The following is a 24,806-nucleotide window of genomic DNA, read 5'->3' on the forward strand; positions in this document are numbered from 1 at the left end:
CCTCCAGGGCTCATGCACCAACAGCTCAACAAGCAGCCACCGCTTGACAGTGGGGTAAACGGATGGATCGGAGAGAGGCATGGCTCATCTGACTTGGTGGGGCAGAGGGAGTCGGTCAGCAGAAGTGACTTTGGGCTGGCTTCTCATAAATACCTTGGGGTCTGGGGAAGGGATAACGAGGCAATGGGATGGCGTGTCTGAGAACTTGGAGGTATCACGCTGGGGTACAGCTTGGGGAGTAAGAAAGTGATTACAGTGGGTTGGTTTTAGTCCATGGTTCTCAGCCCTGGCTGTACATTCCAGTTATCTGGGGATCTTTACCAAAAATGCTACGCCCGATTAGTTAATCAGTACCCGCTAAGGAAGGGCAGAATCCCAGGCATGGGTGGGTGTGGGTGTGTGTGTGTGCGTGCGTGCATGCGTGTGTGTACATGTGCGTGTGTGTGTGTGTGTGTGTGTAAAGCTCCCTAGGTGGTATCAGTGTGCAGCCAAGGTTAAGAACCACTGCTCTGTGCTTCGAGCCCTGGAGGACCAAGGCCATGTCTCATCACTTTTGATTTCCCAGCCCCTGTTTCAGTGTCTCGCCTTCCACTCAGGCATCATCTCATGTGGGAACCTGCCTCCTACTCCCTTTCTTCCCACTCATCCTATCCATCACCAGCTCCTGGGTGTTAAACTGCTGAAGCAACAAGAAGCATGTTTGCAAGTGAAACAACATGGTTAAGGGTGCAAGTTCAAGCTGGACTACCCAAGTTGATATCTTAGCTTCAGACTCCCTGGGTGGAGAATAGGGGTAGTGGGTTTGGTGGTGATGGTGGTCTTACATAAGGAAATTAACTGACTTCAGCCTGCCTCATGGGGCAGTTGTGAGGGCTAATGTGTTAACATATATAAAGCTCTTACATAAATATATGTAAATATAGATATGCAAAATGAGTACATAAATGTAATTCATGAATACATGTAAATGAGTAAGTATATATACTCTGTAGTGCCTGGCACATAGTGAACACCCCAGAAAAGCTGCTCTTAGCTGCTGTATTATTGTTCTCATCTTTATTCTCAAATCTTTTCTTTCCTCCATGTAGCCATTGCCCATCTTTGGTTTTGGTTGTTTGTGTGTATTGAGGAAAGATCTGAGAATCGTATTAATAGCTTTCCACATACTTACTCAGGGGATCCCAAGCAGGGTGAAGCAGGAGGAGCAGTTGAAGAGGGTAGGTGAGGTAGAGAGAGGTGCCTTGGTGCTTGTCTGGTCTGTCAGGGCAGGTCAGGGTGCCCTTGGAGGTGGGAGTTGGAATCCGCTTTGGGAGTAGGTGATAGGTCCTTGTGGGGCTCTCAAGGTAGAAAGAAGGCTGGGTGTGTGTGGGAAGTGGTGCCTGGGTATTAGTAGTTGGGTGGGCTTCCCTGGTGGCTCTGATGGTAAAGAATCCGCCTGCAGTGTCGGAGACTGGGGTTTGATCGCTGGGTGGGAAGATCCCCTCTAGGAGGGCATGGCAACCCACTCCAGTATTCTTGCCTGGAGAATCCCCATGGACAGAGGAGCCTGGCAGGCTACAGTCCATGGGGTGGCAAACAGTCGGACACGAGTGAGCACTAAGCACACACAGTAGGGCAGGTGGAAGACACGCAGAGGTGGGTGGAGAACCAGGACGGATGGGAGAGCTGTGTGGACAGGAAGGGCTGGTAGATGCCTTTACCTCTGGGAACTATGGATCTGTCCCATGGGTCTGGGGTTAGTGGGCCTTTGGGGATGTCGGGGAAAGAATTCCAAGCTAACTGTGGCAACAGAAGCCTGATTGCAGTGGACAGACGGGCTGAGTTGGGGGTGAGGAAAGGGAGGGGACATTCTCGGGGTCACTCCAGAAGTAGTTGAATCATATAGACTCTTTGTCCTGTGCTTCAGGGAAATGGCATTTTGCATTACAGAATTCTGCACTGTTGTATCATTGAACTTGTGCATGGAACCTTCTAGATGCACAGTGCAGAGGCAAGATGGGAGCAGTAGAGGCAGGTCAGGCTGGGTGAGACTTGGGTGACACCCAAATAAAGTGGTTATTGCAGCCAAAGTATGATTTGGGTTCATATTTTAAGTAATTAAAGTATATTTCATCCAGCTCCAAAGAAGGATAAGCCTTTCTTTTTCGTAAACCAGACTAGTTTGGGACTCAGTGAGAATGGAGTAAAAGGAGGAAATTAGTTGAGTTTGGGTCTGTTTTATTATATGTATAATTTAAAAAAATAGTTCCTACTTTTTTATTCATTGTGTGCTTCTCCTGTGTATCCTTTTTATCAGGTGAGGACAGCAGTTCTGAGAGCGGTTCTGAAGCTGAATCTGGTGAGTTATCTGTGTATGTTTTTCTTTAATAGCAGAATTCTAGTTAAACATGGACACCTTTATTTTTATTTTAATGTAAAGCCCATGTCACTGATATTGCTTGAGGACATCGTAATTACAAGTGTCCTTTTTGTGAAGTACCGAAAAGTACTTACATGGTAAATAATTTCTAGTTGGCAAGTAAAGTGGCAAAACAGGATGAGCCGAGGAAGAAAGACAGGAAATGGTTGCTGTTGGTGAGAGGCAAACACTTCACCTCTTCTTCCATTAGTCTGTGTGTTTTTTTCTTAGTTGTCATTTGAATTTCATATGACATATGATTTCAACCTTTTTTTTTTTTCGTAGATAATGAGGAGGCAAAACCAGAAAAAACAAGTGAGTATATCCTTCCTCCCTCTGACTTTCTTTTTTGTTGCTGAAAGGAAGAAAGAGGGATAGGCTTTGAGATTTTTAAGTTGCAAGTTGCTTGTTCGTGATCTTTTTCCTGTGTCAGATTGGGCTCAACACTGGGAAATGAATAAGCATTTTGAAAGTTTGAGCTCAGTACACTTGGAATACAAGGGGTATGTTCCTGGTCTGCACTGATGCCGAGGCTCTGCATGTGCGGCTTTGCTCTGCGGTTCCCAGAGGAGAAGAGATTGAGGGACTGACCAAAATCTACAGCCACAGCCTCTGCTTCTTCCCGTGATGGGCACTGCTCACAGTTAATCACAGAGTAGACTGTTCACTGCTGAAAATGTGGTACCATTTGTGGTTTAAAGTTTCTGGCTTGCTGTTCTGGCTGTTTTTATGAACAACTTGAGTCATGAAACCACTGTAAAGACATAGATTCTAAATATAAAATTTGCTTTTGGTCTAAAGTTTTGTGAAAAACTTAAGTTGCATGACTAAGCTTTTATTTTAACTGATTTTATTATACTTTAGGATTTTTTTCCCTCCTAGTTCTTAGAATATAATCTGCTTATGAACACAAATACTTTAACAAGGTAGTCAGGGGGTGTCTTTATAATATTTTAAAATAAATGAAGTCTTTTCACTCATAAGTCCTGTGTTTAACCTAATTCTCTCTGCAGTTTCCCAGTGGGGAACCCACTGAAGGTAACTGTAAACTCCTTGCAGTCATGTTGTGTATAGATAAGAACCTGTAGTTATTTCTGTATCACACTCGTGGAGTAGATGTCACCATCTGATACCCCTAAGGAATAATGTATACCAGCCTTCTTACTTCCAATCCTCCTTATACATAATAAGGATTATTTCATCCAGTTAAATGCAATCAGAAGTCCAGCCTCCATAGATTGGACTAGAATAGAAATGAAGTCAAAGGCTGTGTCTTGGGATCTGTTCTTTGTTGTCCCTGGTTAATAACTGAGTAAATGGCGATGGAGACACGGGATCCAGAGGCAGGGCCCCCAGGGTCCTGGCAACCAGGTTTGGCCCAGGGCCTTGTCAGGGTGGCAACCAGGTGGAAGTCATTTGGAGTCTGTGAGGCTCAAGATAGGCTCAGATTTGGAGGCTGGAATCAGTCCCGTCAGACAGGGCACATGTAGGTCAGGGAGCCACTGGACCTGGCCCTTGGCCATATGAGACACCCTGGATGTCCAGGGCTATCCACAGGGCCCTGCCTTTCCCCAAGGTTATTCTCTTTGTTAAAAGACCTTTTATCCTCCACCTTGGGGAAGAGGTCAAAAAGATACCCCCATTCACCTCCATTCTCAGGTCAGATGGGAGGACCAAATAGGCTACCCTGGGATGCTTGCTTCTCTGTGGGTGGGCCAACTGGCCGTGCAGGCCCACCCATCATCCTTCTGATTGGGTATACCTTCTATTCTGAGCTCTGAAGTCACCTGAATCGCATGGATTAAAGAGACGCCGAGGGTTTTGTATTGGAGAGAAGTGCATCAGTTTCTCTGCTGTGGCTGGGAAGACCTGGTGGAAGACTGTGTGCTGGGTGATTAGGCTTCTCTAACAACTTTCGTTTTCTCAGGTCCCCAGGCAAATAGCAAGACACAAAAAACGTGGGATGTGGGTGAAATGCAGTGTAGATGATAGTCATTAAATATTTAGAATTTTATGATGCTTTTTAGGATAGCGACTATGGAATAGGATTGAAAGATTTTCTGGTGCAGGACTTGGGTCGGTGTTTCAGAACCTTCAGATCTATGGTATTCTGAGTCCAGAATTTTGAATACGTTTAGTCTCTATTTTGTATTTCATTTTAATGCTGGTTTTTAAAGCTGGTTCTGTCTTGCAACCCCTGGTCCCTGTGTAATGTCCTGAGAGCAGGCAGCTTGTGTAGCCAGGACTGGTGCCAGGGTCCTGGGGGCGCGGAGAGGGGGTCCACTGCTTCTGGGCGTTGGTGGTGGCCTGGGCCTTCCATGTGTGCTCAAGATGCCTGTCTTACTAACAGGACTCACCCTCCCAAAGGTTGTTCAGATCTTTCAAATATAAAACCAACTGTTCAACACATTAGGCCGTCTCCCAAGTGAAAGGTTATGGTCTGCTTCAGAATTATTAATGTTTTTGATTTTCACACATCACCATAGCAAAATAATAGCTGGCACTTACTGACTGCTTTCTGAGTGCCAGGCGCAATTCCTACCTAGAATTTAATTTTCTGTCTTTCTGGGGAATGGTATTACGTTAATTCTCATTTAACAGATGAGGAAAGTAATAGACAAAGATTTTGTACGTAACTGAAGAGCCTAAACTCATGCAACTAGTAGCCAGTGTAGATAATATGAAAATTCACCACTGTTCCCTTTCATAATGTGTTTTTGTATTCTGGGATTCTAGTCATTCAGAAAATGGACACTTACCAGACCCTGGGATTACAGTCCTTGTGAAACTTACATTCTAGTGGGGAGAGAGACAGGAAGCAGAAACAGTGAGCTTCTCACGTGCGAGGTGGTGAGCAGTGCCCTGATGAAAATGAAGGGGGAAGAGGTGTGTCAGGCAGGCCCTGCTTTGGGAGAGGGGTGGGACGTCATGAAAGCCTCTCTGATTAGGCGACATTGGAGCGGGGACGGCAGGGGTGTGACTGGGTGAGCAGCGTGAATATTCAGCTTGGGAGGCGGTGAGTGCGAAAGGCCTGAGGCAGGAGCATGCTTTGGTGTGGAGAGCTCAGCGTGACTGGAGGGCAGTAGACGCAGGGAGGCTGACCGGAGACGAGTAGTGGGGCCAACGCAAAGAGTCTGCACGCTAAATCAGAGACTGTTGCAAGACAGTTCCAGCTTCAGTTCAGTTCAGTTCAGTCGCTCAGTCGTGTCCAACTCTCTGCGACCCCATGAATCACAGCACGCCAGGCCTCCCTGTCCTTCACCAACTCCCGGAGTTCACTCAAACTCATGTCTGTCGAGTCGGTGATGCCATCCAGCCACCTCATTCTCTGTCGTCCCCGTCTCCTCCTGCCCCCAGTCCCTCCCAGCATCAGAGTCTTTTCCGGTGAGTCAGCTCATCTAATGAGGTGGCCAAAGCATTGGAGCTTCAGCTTCAGCATCAGTCCTTCCAATGAACACCCAGGACTGATCTCCTTTAGGGTGGACTGGCTGACTATACTAACCTGAAGAGCTGATGCCAGTCAGGCTCTGTCTTGGGGATAACAACTCCAGCTTAGTTCCCGACTTCTGACTCTCAGGGATTCTTCGCTGGGGCCTGCGGCTCTTCACCGAAGAGCTTGCTCATGACCACCTGTGCCCTGAGCTCTTTTTGTCTCCACAGATGGGGAACTAGGCGAGTCTTGCACTGAGGAAGCGTCTGCTCAGGGTAAGAGTGAGGCGGTGCCCTTGCCCTCTTGTCTTCTCTAATGTATCCTGTTCACCCTGTGCCTGTGGTGTGAGATGAGAGAGCGGTTGTTTCAGTGTCCAAAGATCAGCTGAAGACTTAATGTGCCAAAGTGGGGTGCATGGCAACTTTCACATTCAAGCTTATTTTCCTGCTTTACACCAGGGGTCCCTAACCCCTGGGCCACTGTCTGGTACCATTAGGAACTGGGCTACACAGCAGGAGGTGAGCGGTGAGCTAGTGAGCGAAGCTTCATCTGTATTTATAGCCACTCCCCATCGCTTGCATTACCGCTTGAGTGCCACCTCCTGTCAGATCAGCGGTGGGACAAGATTCTCATGGGAATACAGACCCTACTGTGAACTGCCCGTGGATCTAGGTTGCCCACTCTTTATGAGACTTTAATGCCTAATGATCTGATTCTGCCGTGTGATGTGTTGTATAATTATTTCATTATATATCACAGTGTCATAAAAATAGAAATGAAGTGCACAATAAATGTAATGCACTTGAATAATCCCTAAACACCCCCCCATCCCCCAGTCCGTGGAAAAATCATCTTCTGTGAAACCAGTCCCTGGTGCCAAAAAGTTTGGAAACTGCTGCCTTATACCTACAGCGAGACTCACAAGCAGAATGTGTCATGTATCACCGAATCCACTCAAAGAGATGTTTAATATACGTTTAAGGTTCCTGTTGGGCTTGCCCGGTGGCTCAATGGTAAAGAGTCCGCCTGCAATGCAGGAGACACAGGTTCAATCCCTGGGTTGGGACAATCTTCTGGAGCAGGAAATGGCAACCCCCTCCAGTATTCTTGCCTGGAGAATCCCATGGACAGCGAACCTGGCAGGCTTCAGTCTGTAGGGTCGCAAAGAGTCAGACATGACTGGAGTGATTTAGCACAAAGTTCCTCTTGGTTGTGAGGCTGGGTGTGGGGGGTGGGGGTTAGCTGATTTACCTGTGACTGACTTATGCCAATACATGTGTGACAATATCTTTTATAGGTGAAGAATGGGAGGATAAAGAATTGCCCACCCATCATTTTAATTCAGGTATGAACTTACTTTCTCCAAAATAGTCTCATTCTTGCTGAGGGGGCTATATCTTTGAATTTTGTGATATGGTCATATCATATATATTTGTCAAAAAAATTTTGTCTGAAAATGCCAATCACATTCCTGTAAGTAAAATTTTTTCTCTATCATTTAGAATCTAATAAAATCCAATCTCACTGTGAGCACTGTAATGCTGAAAATGTAAGTATGTTTTTAATTACAAAGGATGATTCTTTAATTTGCTTTATTTAAGAAAATGACATTTACTTATATGTTATGTCTGTGCTTTTTCTCCAGAAACACAATGAACTGGTGACCCCCAGGCTTCTTTCTCGAGGACAGTTTCTGTGAGTCATTGGGATACAGGAGACATGATACCATTAGTAATTTATCTATGTAAAAATAATCCCAAGTTGGGGAAACACAAAACAGCATACCTTAACTTCACACATTTTATGTACTTTCTTGGATTGTTTTCTTTTTTTATATATATATAATTTTATTTATTTGTTTTGGCTGTGCTGAGTCTTTTTGCTGTGCCAGCTTTTCTCTAGTTGCGAGGAGTGGGGGCTACTCTCCTATGGCACACGGGCTTAGTTGCTCCGAGGTAGGTGGGATCTTCCTGGATCAGAAATCAAACCCGTGTCTCCTGCATTGGCAGGAGAATTCTTTACTAGTGAGTCATCAGGGAAAGCCTTAGATTGTTTCCTTTGATTGTGATGCTGCTTCAAAATGTTATGGAGTTCCCTCAGTGCTTTGGAGTAAAATTAAACAACAAAATAAATGAGTTAAAAAAATTTTCTTTTAAGAAATCCTCTCCTAAACAAACATCAGGACTTGACAGGTGTTCTTATCTGTCCAATGCAGGCTGAAGGTGGATGGAGAGGGAACTTACCAGTGCACGGAGACTGGTCTGATATTTGAGGTTAACCGGAAAGTTGATATCAAGTATTGCGTCTTGTCCTGGAGCAAATACTCAGACCTAGTTATGAAGCCCTGGGCCGTCGGTGGACCCTTGTTTGATGTTAAATGTGACCCGCTCTGTCTTACCTCTATTCAGTTTCCACATTCCCTCTGCTTGGGTCGTGAGTATTTGTTTGCTAGAAGTTTAATTGGCATGTGCATGTGTGGACGTGTAAGAGTATGTGTGCGACGCATGCAATGCGCAGAACACTAATTCACCTTCGTGTGTTAGCAGACCGAGATGCCAACATGACGTTCAAAGTCTTCCATGTTAAAAGTACTGGGGCCTCATTAGAATATACTGTGGACCATTCTGCAACCCACGTCAAATGGCGTGTGAGCTCTCTTTCTCCTGTGGGACCCGTTATTCAAAGCGAAGAGACGGTATTCCACCACGGGGCGGTGATTCTGTACAAAGCCATCGACCATAACCCATCCTTGTCTTTTCGAGTGTACGTAGCAACCAATAATGAATCCTTCATCAAGGTAAAGCCAATGAAAGTGAATACTAAATGTTGAATACTGTGTGTTCAGACTTTATACAAGGTCTGGGTGATGTCTGTTGTTTTCAGATCTGGGTGTCAATGTTGATTTAATTGTCTCCCCATGGTGGGTCTGATGTCATGCTGACTCACAGAAGTTATAAGATCAGTGCCAGGTCCTCAGATCCATGGAACATGGGTGTTTAGACATGTGAACAGCGTTGGGAGGAGAGCAGATAGGAAAACAGCTCTCTAGAGGTGGGTGTGGCACAATCAAGCAGGCCTGGCCTTGGAGAGGGTTGCCTGGAGAACAGCCAAGGCTATCTATTCTCTACAGCCTTGCTGCTGAACATGTGATTTGGGGACCAGGGAACCAGGAGTGGCTGGTTGCCATCAGCAAGGGTGCTCCTTAAAATGCCAAATCTCAGCACCTCCCAGACCTGCAGACTCAGAGCCTGCCCTGCTCAGTATTCCCAGGTGACTGGGACATTACAGTTGGCAAGGCACCTGCTCTGGATACACTGGGGGGCCGTTTTGGGTCTTTGGGTCAAATGTAGGGAGACTAGAGATTCCTCCTTGGCTTAAAGCTCTGCCAGTAAGACACACCTCATAGGGTAACTCATTCCAGAGTAATTTTTTGGGTAAAAGTTGACGTTTGGATCATGGGTTCAACATTCTGGGTTTTGTAGCAGCAAATACTCATGAAGCACCCAGTATGTTTAATGACCTGAGGGGAAGGGTTTGGATATTCATAATGGAACCCGTTTGCCAAAATGCAGAAGAAATCTATGTTGTTTAGCCCATTTTCTGAACTATATCACTGAGAACAGAGGATTGAATCTCCTTTTATACCCTGACCCACTGTCAATACAGTTATAATGACTTAGAGGTGGGTGGAGCACTGACCAAAGATAGAGCGGTGACTCAAAATTATCCTTTCAGATTCAAAATCAGGGTTTGACAGATGTGAAAAAAAAAAAAAGCATTCTGCTCAGTTCAGTCACTCGGGCGTGTCTGACTCTTTGCGACCCCATGAACCACAGCACGCCAGGCCTCCCTGTCCATCACCAACTGCCGGAATCCACCCAAACTCATGTCCATCGAGTCAATGATGCCATCCAACCATCTCATCCTCCATTGTCCCCTTCTCCTCCTGCCCTCAATCTTTCCCAGCATCAGGGTCTTTTCCAATGAGCCAGCTATCTGCATCAGGTGGCCAAAGTATTGGAATTTCAGCTTCAACATCAGTCCTTCCAATGAACACCCAGGACTGATCTCCTTTAGGATGGACTGGTTGGATCTCCTTGCAGTCCAAGGGACTCTCAAGAGTCTTCTCCAACACCACAGTTCAAAAGCATCAATTCTGTGCTCAGTTTTCTTTATAGTCCAACTCTCACATCCATACATGACTTCTGGAAATACCATAGCCTTGACTAGACGGGCCTTTGTTGACAAAGTAATGTCTCTGCTTTTTAATATGCTGTCTAGGTTGGTCATAAGTTTCCTTCCAAGGAGTAAGCATCTTTTAATTTCATGTCTGCAGACACCATCTGCAGTGATTTTGGAGACCAAAAAAATAAAGTCAGCCATTGTTTCCACTGTTTCCCCATCTATTTGCCATGAAGTGATGGGACTGGATGCCATGATCTTAGTTTTCTGAATGTTGAGCTTTGAACCAACCTTTTCCACTCCTTTTTCACTTTCATCAAGAGGCTGTTTAGTTCTTCTTCACTTTCTGCCATAAGGGTGGTGTCATCTCCATATCTGAGGTTATTGATGTTTCTCCCAGCAATCTTGATTCCAGCTTGTGCTTCCTCCAGCCCAGCATTTCTCATGATGTACTCTGCATATAAGTTAAATAAGCAGGAAGACAATATACAGCCTTGACGTACTCCTTTTCCTATTTGGAACCAGTCTGTTGTTCCATGTCCAGTTCTAACTGTTGCTTCCTGACCTGCATACAGGTTTCTCAAGAAGCAGGTCAGGTGGGCTAGTATTCCCATCTCCTTCAGAATTTTCCACAGTTTATTGTGATCCACACAGCTATGATAAAGTATACTACTTTGTGAATTATGATTTGAGTTACAGAATTTATATCAAGCTACCCACTCCCAGGGATTTTAGGTTGCATGCTTTAAAAATGTTACACCGATTATAACTAGCAATATGTATTAAAGTGTAAAAACTTTGATAGTTTTTTTGTTTCCTCCTAAGAAAATAAAATATGCTTCCTGTAATCTCACTAAAGATAATACTTTCAGTTGGGAAAGTAACCTTCAAAGTGGTATAAAAATAACTGCACCTAAAGTATAATTCCTGGAGGAGGAAATGGCAACCCACTCCAGTATTCTTGCTTAGAAAATCCCATGAACAGAGGAGCCTGGTGGACTATAGCCCATGGGGTCACAAAGAGGTGGACATGACTGAGTGACTGAACACGCATACATGTAAAGTAGAATCATCATAGATTTGGAAAAAGCACTATTATTTAATGAACCTTATATTTTAAAAGTAAATTCAGTTAACTGAAAGCCCATTATCCAGACTTCCTGGGAAGCTGGGGTCAGGAGCTGATTGCTTCAGCAGATGTGGAGAAGGCTGCCATCAGGACAATGGAGAGTGTGGCATGGGGAAGGCAGGATATCCTTCCTGGCTGGTGTTTTATTTTTATACCTTCTACAGTTGATTTTTTTTTCCTGTGTAGGAAAAAATTTCCTTGAACTCTGTCTCAAGAAACCTAAATTTCATATTCAGCCATACAGCTACTTTACCAAGGGAGCTTGGGCCAGAGATTACATTCACCTCTTGGGGGGCATTGGAACAATGCATGTAAAATCGGTGTCCCCTCTAGGGCCACGTCAGAAAGATAGTTGTGGCAGCAAGGATGGGAACGCATCAAGTGTGGGGCAGAGACAATCTTTGAGTCAGCTGGAACGACGTCCAGTAAAAGAGGGGCTCTTTGTTCACATGATGGGCATGGAATTAGTACCCATGCATAATGCAAGTGCTCATGTAATGTTCTCAGACCCTTCAGAAGCAAATTGGTGGTGCCACACAGGGTATAAGTGACACTTTTGGCTGTAGTGTTTTTGTGGGAAGATGTTTGGCTATGTGAGAGATGCATAGAACAAAGGTGCCTCAACTTCTGGGACTTTTTCCGCTTGTGATCACTGTGGGACATCCTCCCTGGCTGTCACTTCTGTAGGAGGACGTGAAAATAATACAACTGCCACATGCACTGCCCGGCTCTTGATTTCGACTCTCACAGTTGTTGCTGATGGACTTCAAAACCCAAACCTATTTCCACCTTTAGGATATTTCCAAGTCTGTAAAGCATTCCTCTAAGAAATTCATGAAAATCGACAAGCCTCCGGTTTGCCAGAAGTTGCTGCAGAACGGGAAGAAGTACAGGCTGATCAGTGAGCCAGAAGCCGAGATCACCCCAGAGGTAGACACTGTAAAAAATCAACTTGGAGTAGTGGTGGGGGGAGCGTGTAGATTTCTTAGACACAGCATTTTGAAGATATTTAAAAATAATGCATATTGTTCTCCTTTTTTATTTCCCAGTGTCTAAGAAAGCAGTTGTCTTGTTAAACTTGCTGTTTATTCCAAAGATGCTGTTGAATTTCAGGGTTCATCTGCAGTCATCAAAAAAATAGACTCTCCATTTCTCTTTCCCTTTGAAAAGGTTTTCAGTTTTCTTGCATTTTAAATTAAGTTATTCAAATAATTTTAGCTTCAAAGGAGTACAAAACTTAAGTTTAAGTCATGCGAAGCATTAAAGGTTAATGGAAAAGAGTTGCTAACAAAGGATATTGGGCTTTTCCTACTGGAAGGCATTTGAAAAGTAGTTATGGGAATAAATTGTTTAGATTTGAAGCATTCACTGTACACACCACGACACTTGTAAGTGATTTTGGCTTCTCGGAAAGGACTTAGTTATTTTTAAAGTTTATTTTCATTATGTGCCCTGGGTGTATGCCATAGCTTATCTAGTCTGGACATCTGTGTGGAAATTCCTTTTGTCTACCTCCTTTGTCTGTTTTACAGTTTTTGAAAAGTTGAAAACATGTTTTGATTCCATTAAATTAAAAGTGTGGGCAAGAAAGCTAATGGCAATGGTCCATGTTGCATTGTTTTATTATATTGGTATTACCAGGGCCTTGTGCCCTGTCGAAGCAGTCAGGTTGATCAGGACAGTCTTCCTTCCTTTTCAGTTTCAAAGCGTCTCTGCACATGCTTTGAACCATTTGAGCCATACAGTAACACGCCTGAGGAAACCAATGTGCAAAGCAGGTGGGCACTCTGCCCAGGCCACATGTGTGAGCAGAGCTTGCCCACGGCCCCGACTGCCTTGGCTCCTGAAGTTACCATCTCCCCACTGGGATCTGAGAGGTTGATTTTTGTCCCTTTCGTACCCCTCAGGCCCCAGCAGATGGCACATCAAGAGAATCACGAGAATCAAACTGCAGCCTTGTCTGGGCAGTAGAACTAAATGAGAAGGGTGTGCTTTTGAGTGGCCTGTGCAGCATAATGGATTTCCCTAGAGAGCTTTAAAAGAAATTCGGTGGCCTGGGTCCCACCTCCAGAGATGCTGACTTAATTGGTCTGGGAATGGCACAGGCATTGGACTTGTTAAAGCTCTCAAGGTGACTATAATGTGCTGCCAAGGTTGAGAACCACTAGGAGAGGGAAGAATACATATTGAATGGGTGGATGTTCTCAGAAAGAGACCGAGGGGATCCCAGGAGTTGTTTCTTACAAAAGATGTTGATAGCTAGAGGGCTTTAAATAGTCTGCATTCTAGTGCATAGTCACATAGTTAGTGCATGCTGCTGCTGCTGCTACTAAGTCACTTCAGTCGTGTCCGACTCTGTGTGACCCCATAGACAGCCTACCAGGCTCCCCCGTCCCTGGGATTCTCCAGGCAGTAACACTGGAGTGGGTTGCCATTTCCTTCTCCAATAGTCTGTCACTAACTGTGTGCTCCCTCTTAACCAGATTTCTGGCCTATAAAATGGGGATAATCTCCCAAGATTGCTGTAAGGATCATATAAAGTAATGGTTTGGGGCACTCCTGAGAGTTGTAAAACTCCGTGTAAATATAAGGTGCTCTTATTCGTTTTATACCATTAATGATTTGCTTAACTGACATCAGATGTGCCTATTACCAGCCAGCCTGATAAGTGCTAAGAATTAAAAAATAAGTAAGTCACAGTCTTTTCCCTCAAAGATGCCAGTGTAGTGAGGGAAATGCTCCATTCACGTAGAGAAATAATTTTACTATCACGTGGTGTTCCTTTAGAGATGAGTAAAGGCCTGGCGTGCTGTGATTCATGGGGTCGCAAAGAGTCGGACACGACTGAGCGACTGAACTGAACTGAACCAAGTGCAGTGGGTTTCCAGGAAGGCTTTCTCGTGGGTGATGTTGGCTCTGGGTTTGAAGGGTGAGGGATTCCCTGGGACAGACAAGCTTTCCCAGGCTGTCCTGGGAGAGGTGGCCCCAGGTGCCTAAGGAGGGCACAGGACCGTGCAGCTGGGCTGAGTCCCAGGAGAGTTCTGGGGAAATGAACCTGGAGGGATTTAGGAGAATGGGGTTAGGGGAGACACTGTCTCAGCTTTGTAGACCTCGGTGCCTGACCCTTAGAAGGTTAGGAGGATGATACTAGTGACTTGGAATAGATAGGAAGAGGAACAGGTTAAGAGCTTTAGTTTGTGATGGTGACACCCAGTGCAGTTCACTGATGTTTTTTTAAAAATGTATTTCTTGCTAGCCAGTCTGGAGAGAAGCAGAGGCACGGGAAGCCGGGAGACAGTCTGAATAGTGGTTAAGAGCTCAGACTTTGGAGTCACAGGCGTGGATTCCAATTCCAGTTCCACCACTTAGATGTGGACTTGGGCAAATTCATTCAGTTCTCTGGGATCCTGTATTCATAAAGTAGTTATAAAAGGATTTGTTGGGGGAGGGTGGTGTTCAGTGAGGGAATGTGGACCCAAGACTGCACATAGTTCTGTAAATGTGAAATCAGTTGGACATATCAGAGAAAGATCTAAGAGAAAGGTGGTGAGGAGTTTAAAGCACCTGGGAGAGGGTGGCTGATGGTTGAGCACAGGTTCCATTTGGGGAACATGAAATATTGGAAGTCAGGAAAGGGCTGAAAAGTTACACTTTGGAAAACAAGGGCCATGGGACTAGAAGCTTCAGTGAGGTAGAAAACAGTTCTAAGTAAGAGTGAGGAGGGGCTGAAAGCGGGAGAGTGAGAGGAGGTGTGGTTAAGGAGTGGATTTACAAGGTCAGAATTTCAACGGGCGTCCACTGAAGCACTAACCCTTCTCATTGCCTTTATTCCTTGTCTGACATTTTATGTTGTTAATGCAACTTTTAAATTAGCCACTTTTTTTTTTTAAAGGAAATTGAATTTGTGGATGGTTCCCTTTTAAAATTGAAAAGTTATATCGAAGTGTATCTGGAGCAACCAGTGGAGTTTAAATTACTCTTGGTTGAAATGGATTCTGAGGAAATTGTATGGAAGGCAAAACTGAGAGAGTGTGAGTATCTTGTATCTTGAATTAAAACTCTGTTTGGCAGGTGGGGGGTTGGGGAGGGTTGGGAGGAGTGGCTCGGGTAGAAAGCAAATGGAGTACACCATAACATCAAAAAATTCGATTAAGAGAAGCAGAGGCCCCAGTTCTTGGGACAAAAGTGCCAGCTCTGGTTCTCAGGCCCCCGCCGTCAAATCCCCACACTCAGCAGGCGCACAGAGCCCCCATTCGCTATTGAGGCTTTATACTCCAGAAGCAAAATGTAATCTAATCCATTTGGGATTCTGTCCTAGTTTAAGCCGGAAGCTTTCGTATAGGTGTGATCCCTGTTCTCAATATTATACTCTTAAATTAGCCAGTTTGAAACAGGCCCTTTTATCCAAACTACAGTTACTTACCCCAGAGGAGCCCTAGTTTTGGGATTCTGTATTAGGGATTGTATTATTTAATTTGCTCAAATAAGTGAACCTGAAAGATGTTACTTTTTAATCATAGCAAATGCCTCAGTAATAAAGGTATTTAATATGTAGCAACCTGAATAACAGATGTTCTTTCAGACTAAGTCTCTTGGCAGTTTTAAAGACCACTTTTTAAGACTCTCTTGAAAACTTACTTAATAATGTTCTGCCTCGTAAGATGGTTCTGGTTTCTATTATTTTGGGGAGGCCTATCCTAACGATGAATGGAAATTGCCCATCACTCATAAGACGTCTTCACTCAAGGGACCTGTGGAAGGCCTGCCCAACATTTAGGCATCTGTTAGAGTAGGGCTGAACTCATGGGCAGGTGGTGTCAAATCATAATGAAGTTTCTGCAAAGAACCCACCAAGTATACATAATGATAATACATATATGAGATTCTTTTACGTGTGTGTATCTGTGTGTGTATCTGTGTGTGTGTGTATCTGTGTGTGTGTGTTTGTCTGACTTTTTGTGACCCCCTGGATTGTAGCCCACCAGACTCCTCTGTCCATGGAATTCTCCAGTTAAGAATACTGGAGTGGGGTACATATAAATACACTTAAAATTTAAAGATGTTATTTATTTTTAAAAAATGTTTAAGGCTTCCTTCTCCATATGGCACATGACGCCAGTGTTCTATTTACAGTAGTTTTAGATTTAGAGAATAGGGAAGGAATGACATTTCACCTGACCTCTGGGTGTGGCAGATACCATGCCAGCAGTGTGCAGATGACTGAAATATGGGAAACACTGGTCCCACCAGACATGCTGGAAGGAGTTCAAGCTCAGAGTATTTGCATACATACCAAGTTAAAACCCATATTTGAATTTGAGAGAGATTACCAAAACCCTAGAGCTTCACATGCTTTCACACATCGATGCTTTAATTCCAATTTCATACCACTTTTCCAACCGCTGCTTATTGTACCTTAACAGGTGACTGGGTTCAGCATCATCAGAACCAGAACATTTCAAAAAGCGGCACAAGTGGTAAGTGCTTGTAAGTGGACATTAAACTCGTCTCTTCCTTCCATCCACTAGAATTTTAATTCTGCTTTGCAAATCCAGTAACGTTCAGGATCTGTTAAGTGTTCCATAACCCTTAATCATCTGAATGAGCTTTGAACCCTTTTTTAATTTGTTCTGTCAGAATGATGATTTTAAAATGATTTTTAAAAAGTCCAGCTTGAAGATGGGTGGATAATAAAACCATAAGGGAAAGCCAATTTGTTGTTGTTTTTTTAAAGGTAACAGGCGACGAAAAATGAGTAGCAGCTTACCTGATGAGATGGTCTATGATAAAAGAATGAAGCAGATTGACAGTTCAGGTTTGTAAAAATGTCCTCTGTGGCTGTCAGTCCCTTCCTCTGGTCCCCCTCAGGATGTTCATCTGACACATGTTCTTCTTGGGTCAGTCTTCTGGAGTTGTATCCTAGGTGTGCCTGCTCTCCCAGCTACCTTCCCCCTGTGTGCAGGCTGCTCAGGCCTGGATAAAGGTCCTAGGTGGTCTGCCCCAGCCTCCTTTTCCACCTCGACTGCCCACTCCTCCCCTGCACTTGGTGAAAGTAGAATTGGGGGCCAAGGGAAGGTCTTGCAGCCTGTAGGGTCAGTGGCCATGGCCTGTCCATCTGTGCATTTCGTGTAGCACTGAGCCTGCAGCCTCTAATGTAGAAGATAATGAGCGTTAACTGAAGAAGTGACTAGTGAATGTCCATGTGTGCATTCACTGGCTTCACAGTTATTAACTATATTTGCAGGGAGGGAGCCACCAGCTCAATTAATAGAGATAATGGTCAAGTTAATTTCTTCTATTTAAATGGCAGAGACCAAGGCTTGGTAGCTGTGAAAATACAGTAGAGATTTAAGCACTTAAGAACAGTACTCTAAGGAGCCAGAAGATGGAGTATGTACCTCAATATTCAAGTCCAACCAGAATTCACAAATTGAAGTTAAAAAACCCAGACTCAGATTACACAAAACAAGATCTTAAGGCTTTGGAGGCCTCGTGTAGATGAACCCTTTCATCAAAATACCTTTTATTATTGTAAGAAGGTATGAATCTAAAAGCAGATAAACTCTATAGACTAAAATAAGATGTTATTCCCTTGGAGTTGAAGAGGATGGCGTATGTCTGATTTTACTGTATGTCACTAGAGAATTGTTTATTATTTCTATTAAATGAACATCAAAATAAATGAGGCTCTGGAATTATTTTTAAAACCTAACCAAATTGGGATACATATTTCTTTCAGTTTTATTGAGATATAGTTGACAGATAAAAATTGTATATAAGTACACAGTGGGATGCTTTGATGTATGCATACATTGTGAAATATTTACCAATCAAATTAATTAGCTCATCTATCACCTCACACAGTCACCTTTCTTTTTTTTTTGGTGGTAGAACTCATAAGACCTTCTCTTAGCAAATCTCAAGAGTACAGCATTGTATTTATTATTAACTGGAGTCATCATGCTGTATATTAGATCCTCAAAAATTATTCACTTATAAGTGAATGGGACACTCAGGAAAAATTTTTCCTTTTTTACAGTTATTTGGCTGTTGAAAATTAGCTCCAAGAACAAGTAGCTAGACATAGAATAAAATGATCAAATACTACCTAGAAAATTAAGGATTTCCAGCCTTTTTAGAGTTGACAATGTGGTAGCAAATAATAATGATTTACTTTTGTTTAGGTATTTTCACAACATTTTTTGAGAAACTGAGTCACTCACTATCCTGATAGTTTGAGGCTCAGCATATCACCATTTTGCTTTTTAAAATATAGTCATCTCTTAACTCTGAGTCACTTTGAGATCTTGTTAAAGTTTAGATGTAGAATCTGACACAGTAGGTTTGGGGAGGATCCTGAGAATTTGCATCTTTGATGGATGGATTCCCTGTGTGGTTTCTCTTGTAGCAGTTTGAGAGGAACACAAGCCACATGCGTTAGAAGACCACTAGGGGGCAGTGGCCATCTTTAGAAACCATTCTTGAGTTAAGTGGGTTAGGGTTCAATAGAAATGTTAGGTTCCCTTCATTAGACTATTAGCTCTAGATGAGTGAAGTGTTATGGTTCCGGAGGAGGGGCAGGAAGGATTCTTCCTCTCAACCTTTTCTCGTGGCACCTCCAGGGTTTGTAAAGCCTGGAGGATCCTTAACGAGACTCTACACCTGGTGAGCTTTGCTGCATCGTAGCACAGCCATCTGAAAAGTATAAACATAGAAAACTCAGCTGGGGCTGGTGTTTTGTATTGGGGCACTGGTTTGCATTGGTGAACATAATCCCTTCCAGAATGATGACATGGTTTCTCAGTGAACAGCAGATACTGATATTACAGACACTGTGCCCTGACTTTTCTGTGGAATATGCTCTTCCTCCTAATGCCAGGAGATGGCAGAATGGAGACTGCAGTTCATATCTTTTGCTACCCTCTTTAGTGACCACTAAAGGTAGCACTTTTGGATGTGAAGATGCAGAGATGGGCAAGGGGAAAAGTTGTATATTTTTCTTTTTGAGCCACGTAAATTATTTTTGGTGCATGATTTTTTTTTCCTCCAGCCTAATTTGTGCAGCTTTGTAAAACAATTTCATTCCCTGAATCACTGAATTATCTTTGTGAGCGTTATACCCCAGTTCAACCTTATGTGTAATCATTCCCTCTGGATCTTCTAATAGTTTGGAAAGCAGGGATTTTTTTGGCACTTAAATTTATTTTAAAAGCAGTTAAAGTTTCAAATCATGGTATCCTTTTTTATATAAAGAGATCATAAGAGGAACTACTGAATTCTTCATGTGCTTTTAGATGGGGTGAAGAATAAAACCCTGTTAACAGACACTCAGTTGTTTAACCTTGCTGAGAAGCTGGGGAAGGAGTGGTTAAAGATTGCCATTGCCAACCTGAAGCTGAATATTAGCGAAATCGATGCTATCCGGGAGAAGGAAGACGATGTTACGATCAGTAAGTTTAAGATGCTGAAGAAGTGGCAAGAAAAGGAGCAGAGTAATGCCACAGCTCAGAATTTATGTAACTGCTTAAAAAATGTTGATTCAGTTGAAGTCCAAGATGTGCTGAGAGGTAAGCAGAAAATTATCTTAGTCATTTACTTGGGGTCAAGCTGTGTCTTTGCAAATAGCAAATTTATACTCTAGAATGTGTTAGTCATGTCTAAGCTCAGGTTCAGAAGATTGTGCAAATGCTCTGCAGTAAGCATGTGGGTCATAATCTAAAGGTGATTCACGTGTGGCATCAGAGGAGGCATTAGAATACCATCTCAAGTGCTGGCTAGGTTTGTGACCAAGCAGATTTTTTTTTTAATTGAAGTATACTTGATAAGGTATAGGTGTACAGTGTAGTGTTTCACAATATTTATAGGTTATATTCTATTTACAGTTATAAAATATTGTCTATATTCCCTGTGTTGTGCAATATATCTATGACTAAGCAAATTCCTTACCTTGCCTAAAGCCTCTATATTCTCATCTGTCAAATGGATGCGAAACTCCCAGTGTCCTAGGTCTCTTGTGAGAATGAAAAGAGATAATGCATGTAAAAGCTCCAGGTTCAGGCGGGGGGACTCAGGCAGGCGCAGATAATGTCCTTTGTTGGTGTTCAGTTGCTCAGTCATGTCCGACTCTTGCCGACCCCGTGAGCGGCTGCATGCCAGGCGGCCCTGTCTTTCACTGTTGCCTGGAGTCTGCTCAAACTCATGTCCATTGATACTGTCCCTAACTGGAGACCTAACTGGAAGCCTTGAGCCTTCCAGACTTTCTGTGGTGTTGACGCAGTGCTCCGCTTGGTGGCACTAGTGAGCCTCCCAGCAAAGATGGGAACAGAGAGCTAAAGGGAGTTGTTTCTGGTCTCAGTCCAGAAAACCACAGGGTTCCTTCCTTTGTTTTGAAACACTTCTTTTTTTTTGTGGCTTGACTTAGCATATTGTTAGACCCAAGGTCAAACCAATTCACAACTTGGATTTTTATTAATATGTATTGTTACCATGATTAACAAATGCTGTGTTACTTCTCAGAAGCAAGCCAGAGAGAGTTTTTTATTTGGAATTCTATCGGAATTTTTGGTCCTTAAAGAATGTAAAAGTGTATCAGCCACCCCAAAAGCTTATATGAAAAGTTAAAGTCTGGGGTGACCTCTCAGGATGCTGTCAGGTGTGGAGGGTGAGCTTTCTGAACGCCCCCACCAGTTTGGATACAGGAGCTGCAAGCCAATAGAATATCCAGTTTCAATATCAAATTTCTTTTTCTTGAATATGTTGAAATTATGTAAATCACTGAGGCCCACATGTGGAAATCTCCTTATTTGCATATAAACACTTCTGCCTATTGAGAGTACTGGCCTCTGCTGTGATAAGGAAACAATCATAGCCTCTCCCATCAAAGGAAGCCTTGGAAATCTGACCGTCTCACAGATCCTGTAGAATGGGTGGTTATTTGTCGTTTTGTTTTTATCTGCTCTTGACTTCGCCAGACACTTGACTTGCTGCCACATAAAGCTGAATAAGGATTTGGGACATTTTTTGGCAGTGAAATGGATCATAAAAGCTTATTAGTCCAATTAGTCATTGAATAGGAGAAAAATCTTCAGTGAGTTACAAACGAACAAAAAGCCAGAAAATTTCCAGTGTTTTCTGCCCTCCTGTAGCCAAAATATCTTGGTGATTGGCTGACTTTTGTGTCTTTATCAGGGCATTTTAGTATCTTATAACTGCAGCCTTAAACAATTGCACTGGTTTATCTTCATCTCAGGAAAACCCAGCCACTCCAGCAGTTCCTTTTTGAAACGGACAAGTGACTTTCTTTAAACGCACGTGCTCTTTCCCCACAACAATGAATCCCTGAATTCGTTTCTCTCCCTTGTTAGGCTTCTTACAGGAAACGTGAAGTTTGAAAGATGAGCTGGAAAAGGAAGCCTCAGGAACTTCTGCCTTCAAAGACTGTCTCCGTGGTAATAAGGCTCAGACTTCGGGACCCAGAGCTACACAGCCTGTGGAAGCAGCTCCTTTCACAGACTGCTTGCAGCTCACATTATTCAGGGGCAAAGGGAATGTGAAATATTTGGAAACCTTGAGGAAGAAAAAAAAAACCTCTATAATATCAAGAATTTTTCTTTTGTACCTCCCACTCTCACCATCCCACCCGGCTTCCCCACCCAAACACATACACTTATAAAGGGTGCCTAAAATGACTCAACAGCAGTCAGGCGAGAAATGTGGTAATTTTCCTACTGGAGTCTGTGAACTATGAAATTCATATCAAGCGTTTGGAACATTTTTTTTTTTAGCAATTAAGTGGTGGAGTACTTAAATTGCACCAATTTCACTTAGCGTATTTTCCTCATGTCGTTAATGATGAAGAGAGGTTCCTGTTCTTTTAGCTCCCACAAAGTCAGATACTCATGTGCTGCCGGGTCCAGTATGTCTCTTTATGTGAGGTGTGATTTCCGTTTCTCATATTACTGACCAGTCTGGCTGGTGGTCTGTTAAACGATTAAATCAATCTTGTTACCTGGCCCTGGGGGCATTAGAAAGGATTATAATCCTCTCCCCATCCGTGTTGGTACAAACACTCGCAGGTGGTGGCCTCATCTCACTGGGGAAGTTCACCTGGCTCCATCATCAGAGTCCCTGCAGATTTCATCAACCTTCTGAAATCACCAAACACTGCATTTCTTGACCTTGACCCTGGATTGTTTACTTCTGGGAGGGTTGTGGGGGGCGGGCAGTGTGGGAATGCCACTTAGAAATAGCCTTAGTCAGGACCAAGGAACATTGTCATCTCTTCTGGAAGAGGACTTGCCCCAGGGAATCATGGGCCATATTGGCTCTTGTTAATGGGTGAAATCTTTGTTTTTTTAATATGTATAGATATTGTCGCTCTCCCAGAATCATGTATGTGGTGATTAACATTTTGGATATGTTTTGTTAACTTATTTGAAGAAACTATAAATTACCATTAGTCTCCTGTAGACAGTAGCTGGAGAGTAAATTCAATCTTAATGAATTAATCAGAGAAACATACTTTATAGCTTTGCCTGTGAAGAACAAATTCATTTTATAGGGAAGAACGTATTGATATTATTAATGATCAGGGATCCAGTGGAATTCAAATCGGTGTCACTTTATGAGTTTTTTTTTTTTTAATTGTTCTATATTTCAGGAAACACATGGAGTTTTAACATTCAGAAATGTAAAAATACTTAAAGGTCTTGAATTTTTTAAGTGTTTATTATGTTTTGTAAGTTGTTTTCCAAAGAAAATCGTAATTTCAGAGGTGTTTTGTATATAAGCTGGTTTCCTAACAATTTCCAGCCTTTTCCTACTGTGGATAAAGGGAAGAACAATAAACCTGCATTTGTACAGTGCAAATATGTCTTCTTTGTGTTGTTATTTACTTACAGGTTACTTTTTAAAGCATCATCTTCCTTGATTTTTATTATCTTGGCTGTTTGGGCATTAGTTGGTTTTGCTCCCAGACCCAGTTCTTGGAGTAAAGTTGAGTGAGGGTAAAGCAGGGGCAACTAACCCAGGAGTTTTCACAGATTCAGAAGCACCCCCACATCCCCTAACCCTTCTCCCTCCAGGAATGACTCCAGTACTGAGTGTTCTCCCACCTGTGCATGGGAAGGTATGTTTTTATTTAAAACCAGGCATATTCATAATGAGCTCCTTACCTGTGTGTCTCTGTAACAGGATTTTCCTGCACATTTGGGACATGTTTTGTTATTTTAGGGGGTGGCTTTAGGGGACAGGCTTTCTCCCCTGCTTTGTCAAGTGGAAGTGTTTTCACTCCATTTTCTAAAGAGGACGCCGTCTTTGCTGAATTGAAGTGTGTTCTCATGAGGATGGTTGTTTTCAGCAGTTGGTCCAGCCTGTTGCCATTGCTGGAAGTCCTTAGGGTGAAGCAGCCTGCTGCTTGCTGAAGGCGGAGATCCCCACTGCTGGGAGCGCATCTCTTCCAGCCTACACACCCGGGTTTGAGCATTTCTGATAATGGCTCTGTGGCTGCTGCTACTTAACAGAGGCCCTGGGGTAGAATTCTGAGTGCAGAGTTCTGAAGTTCTTCCTGCTTTTTTTAACTGAGACCTCCAGCCTGGAGCCTCCAGAGGACTCAGATCCAATTTACTCCAATCGTGTTGTAAATTCCTAGTTAAGCAGCCTGGAGTTAGACTGCCATCTTTATTCTGTCGAAGTCCATTCTTGCTGTGTGCTTTAACATTTGGCATGAGTTTCATTTTTAGAAGGGGATCTTATCTGTCCATTTATAGCAGTGTTTTGTTTTCAAGCAAGTTGGGAAATCTAAAAGATTGTTTTGTAACATAAAAACTGCAGGGAGGGGCTTGGATGAGTTCCATGTTTTCTTGAGCTGGAGAAGCCTTTTGTGAAAGACGGTCTCACCTGGAAGCTGCATTGGTGAAGCAGTGGCGCTGCTCTGGTTTGGGGGGTTACTGAGGGCTGATGCAGGGTTGTTGAGGCGCCCTGCTGGACCCCTGACTGGCTTATGTTGAGCAGTATGTGAACCAGCCATTGAGATGACTGCCGTTGAGATGACTGGGTCTCTCGTAGCTTCTGTCTGTGACCTCTGCAGTGGGAAATGACCCTATTTCCAGTTCACTGGTACTACTTCGGTGGCACATTGCTCCTGATGGACCACAGAATCCCAGACTGTAGATATGTCAATTACTTAAATCATCCACCCTGTAGAGACCTTCCAGCCTGCCTTGCCCTCTGTAGTGATGAGAGCATGTGACAGCTGATGCTCCATCAGCCTGGGTTCCAGAAGAGAACAGCAGAGCAGAGCCCCCAGCTGATCCACAGTGAGCCTGTTCCTCAAGCAAGAAATAGACCTTTGTTTTAAGCCAGGAAACCAAAACTGGGAAGAGCCTTGGTGACTTGTACGGGTGTGTTCTGCCATTCTGAGCAGGTATAATTGTTTTGAGCCAAGGGAACATATGCATTTTATAATTTTTTCGTGTGATTGGAAATGATTTGATTTTTTAAAAGACTTTCTTATTTATTCATAGGTTAAAAATGAGAAACGTGTGAATTCATGAAAATTTGCCTTTTCCTCTCGACCATTTTTAAGTGCCAGGGCTTAAGTACACAAATACATGAGTGACATGACCTTTCCTGTACTTGGGTCTCTCACAGTGTACTGAGGGAGAGAG

At 43.4% G+C, this 24,806-nt stretch overlaps 1 protein-coding gene across 1 annotated transcript in view; it reads left to right on the forward strand.

Moving 5' to 3' along the window:
- Positions 1–21,824, forward strand: part of LOC129551831 (uncharacterized) — a 44,072-nt gene extending 22,248 nt beyond the window's left edge. The window contains exons 5-18 of the mRNA XM_055420148.2: positions 2,297–2,338; positions 2,684–2,713; positions 6,059–6,103; positions 7,126–7,173; positions 7,331–7,377; positions 7,474–7,523; positions 8,044–8,261; positions 8,375–8,625; positions 11,935–12,069; positions 15,032–15,170; positions 16,563–16,616; positions 16,874–16,954; positions 19,434–19,706; positions 21,504–21,824. Of these exons, the coding sequence (XP_055276123.2) occupies positions 2,297–2,338; positions 2,684–2,713; positions 6,059–6,103; positions 7,126–7,173; positions 7,331–7,377; positions 7,474–7,523; positions 8,044–8,261; positions 8,375–8,625; positions 11,935–12,069; positions 15,032–15,170; positions 16,563–16,616; positions 16,874–16,954; positions 19,434–19,706; positions 21,504–21,523 (1,433 nt within the window). The 3' untranslated portion in view covers positions 21,524–21,824. The remainder of the gene's footprint in view (positions 1–2,296; positions 2,339–2,683; positions 2,714–6,058; positions 6,104–7,125; positions 7,174–7,330; positions 7,378–7,473; positions 7,524–8,043; positions 8,262–8,374; positions 8,626–11,934; positions 12,070–15,031; positions 15,171–16,562; positions 16,617–16,873; positions 16,955–19,433; positions 19,707–21,503) is intronic.
- Positions 21,825–24,806: the final 2,982 nt, after the last annotated feature.

Source organism: Moschus berezovskii, chromosome 1 (assembly GCF_049115385.1).
Source record: "Moschus berezovskii isolate FMDL1 chromosome 1, NW_MosBer_1.0, whole genome shotgun sequence".
NCBI classification, from domain to species: domain Eukaryota; kingdom Metazoa; phylum Chordata; class Mammalia; order Artiodactyla; family Moschidae; genus Moschus; species Moschus berezovskii.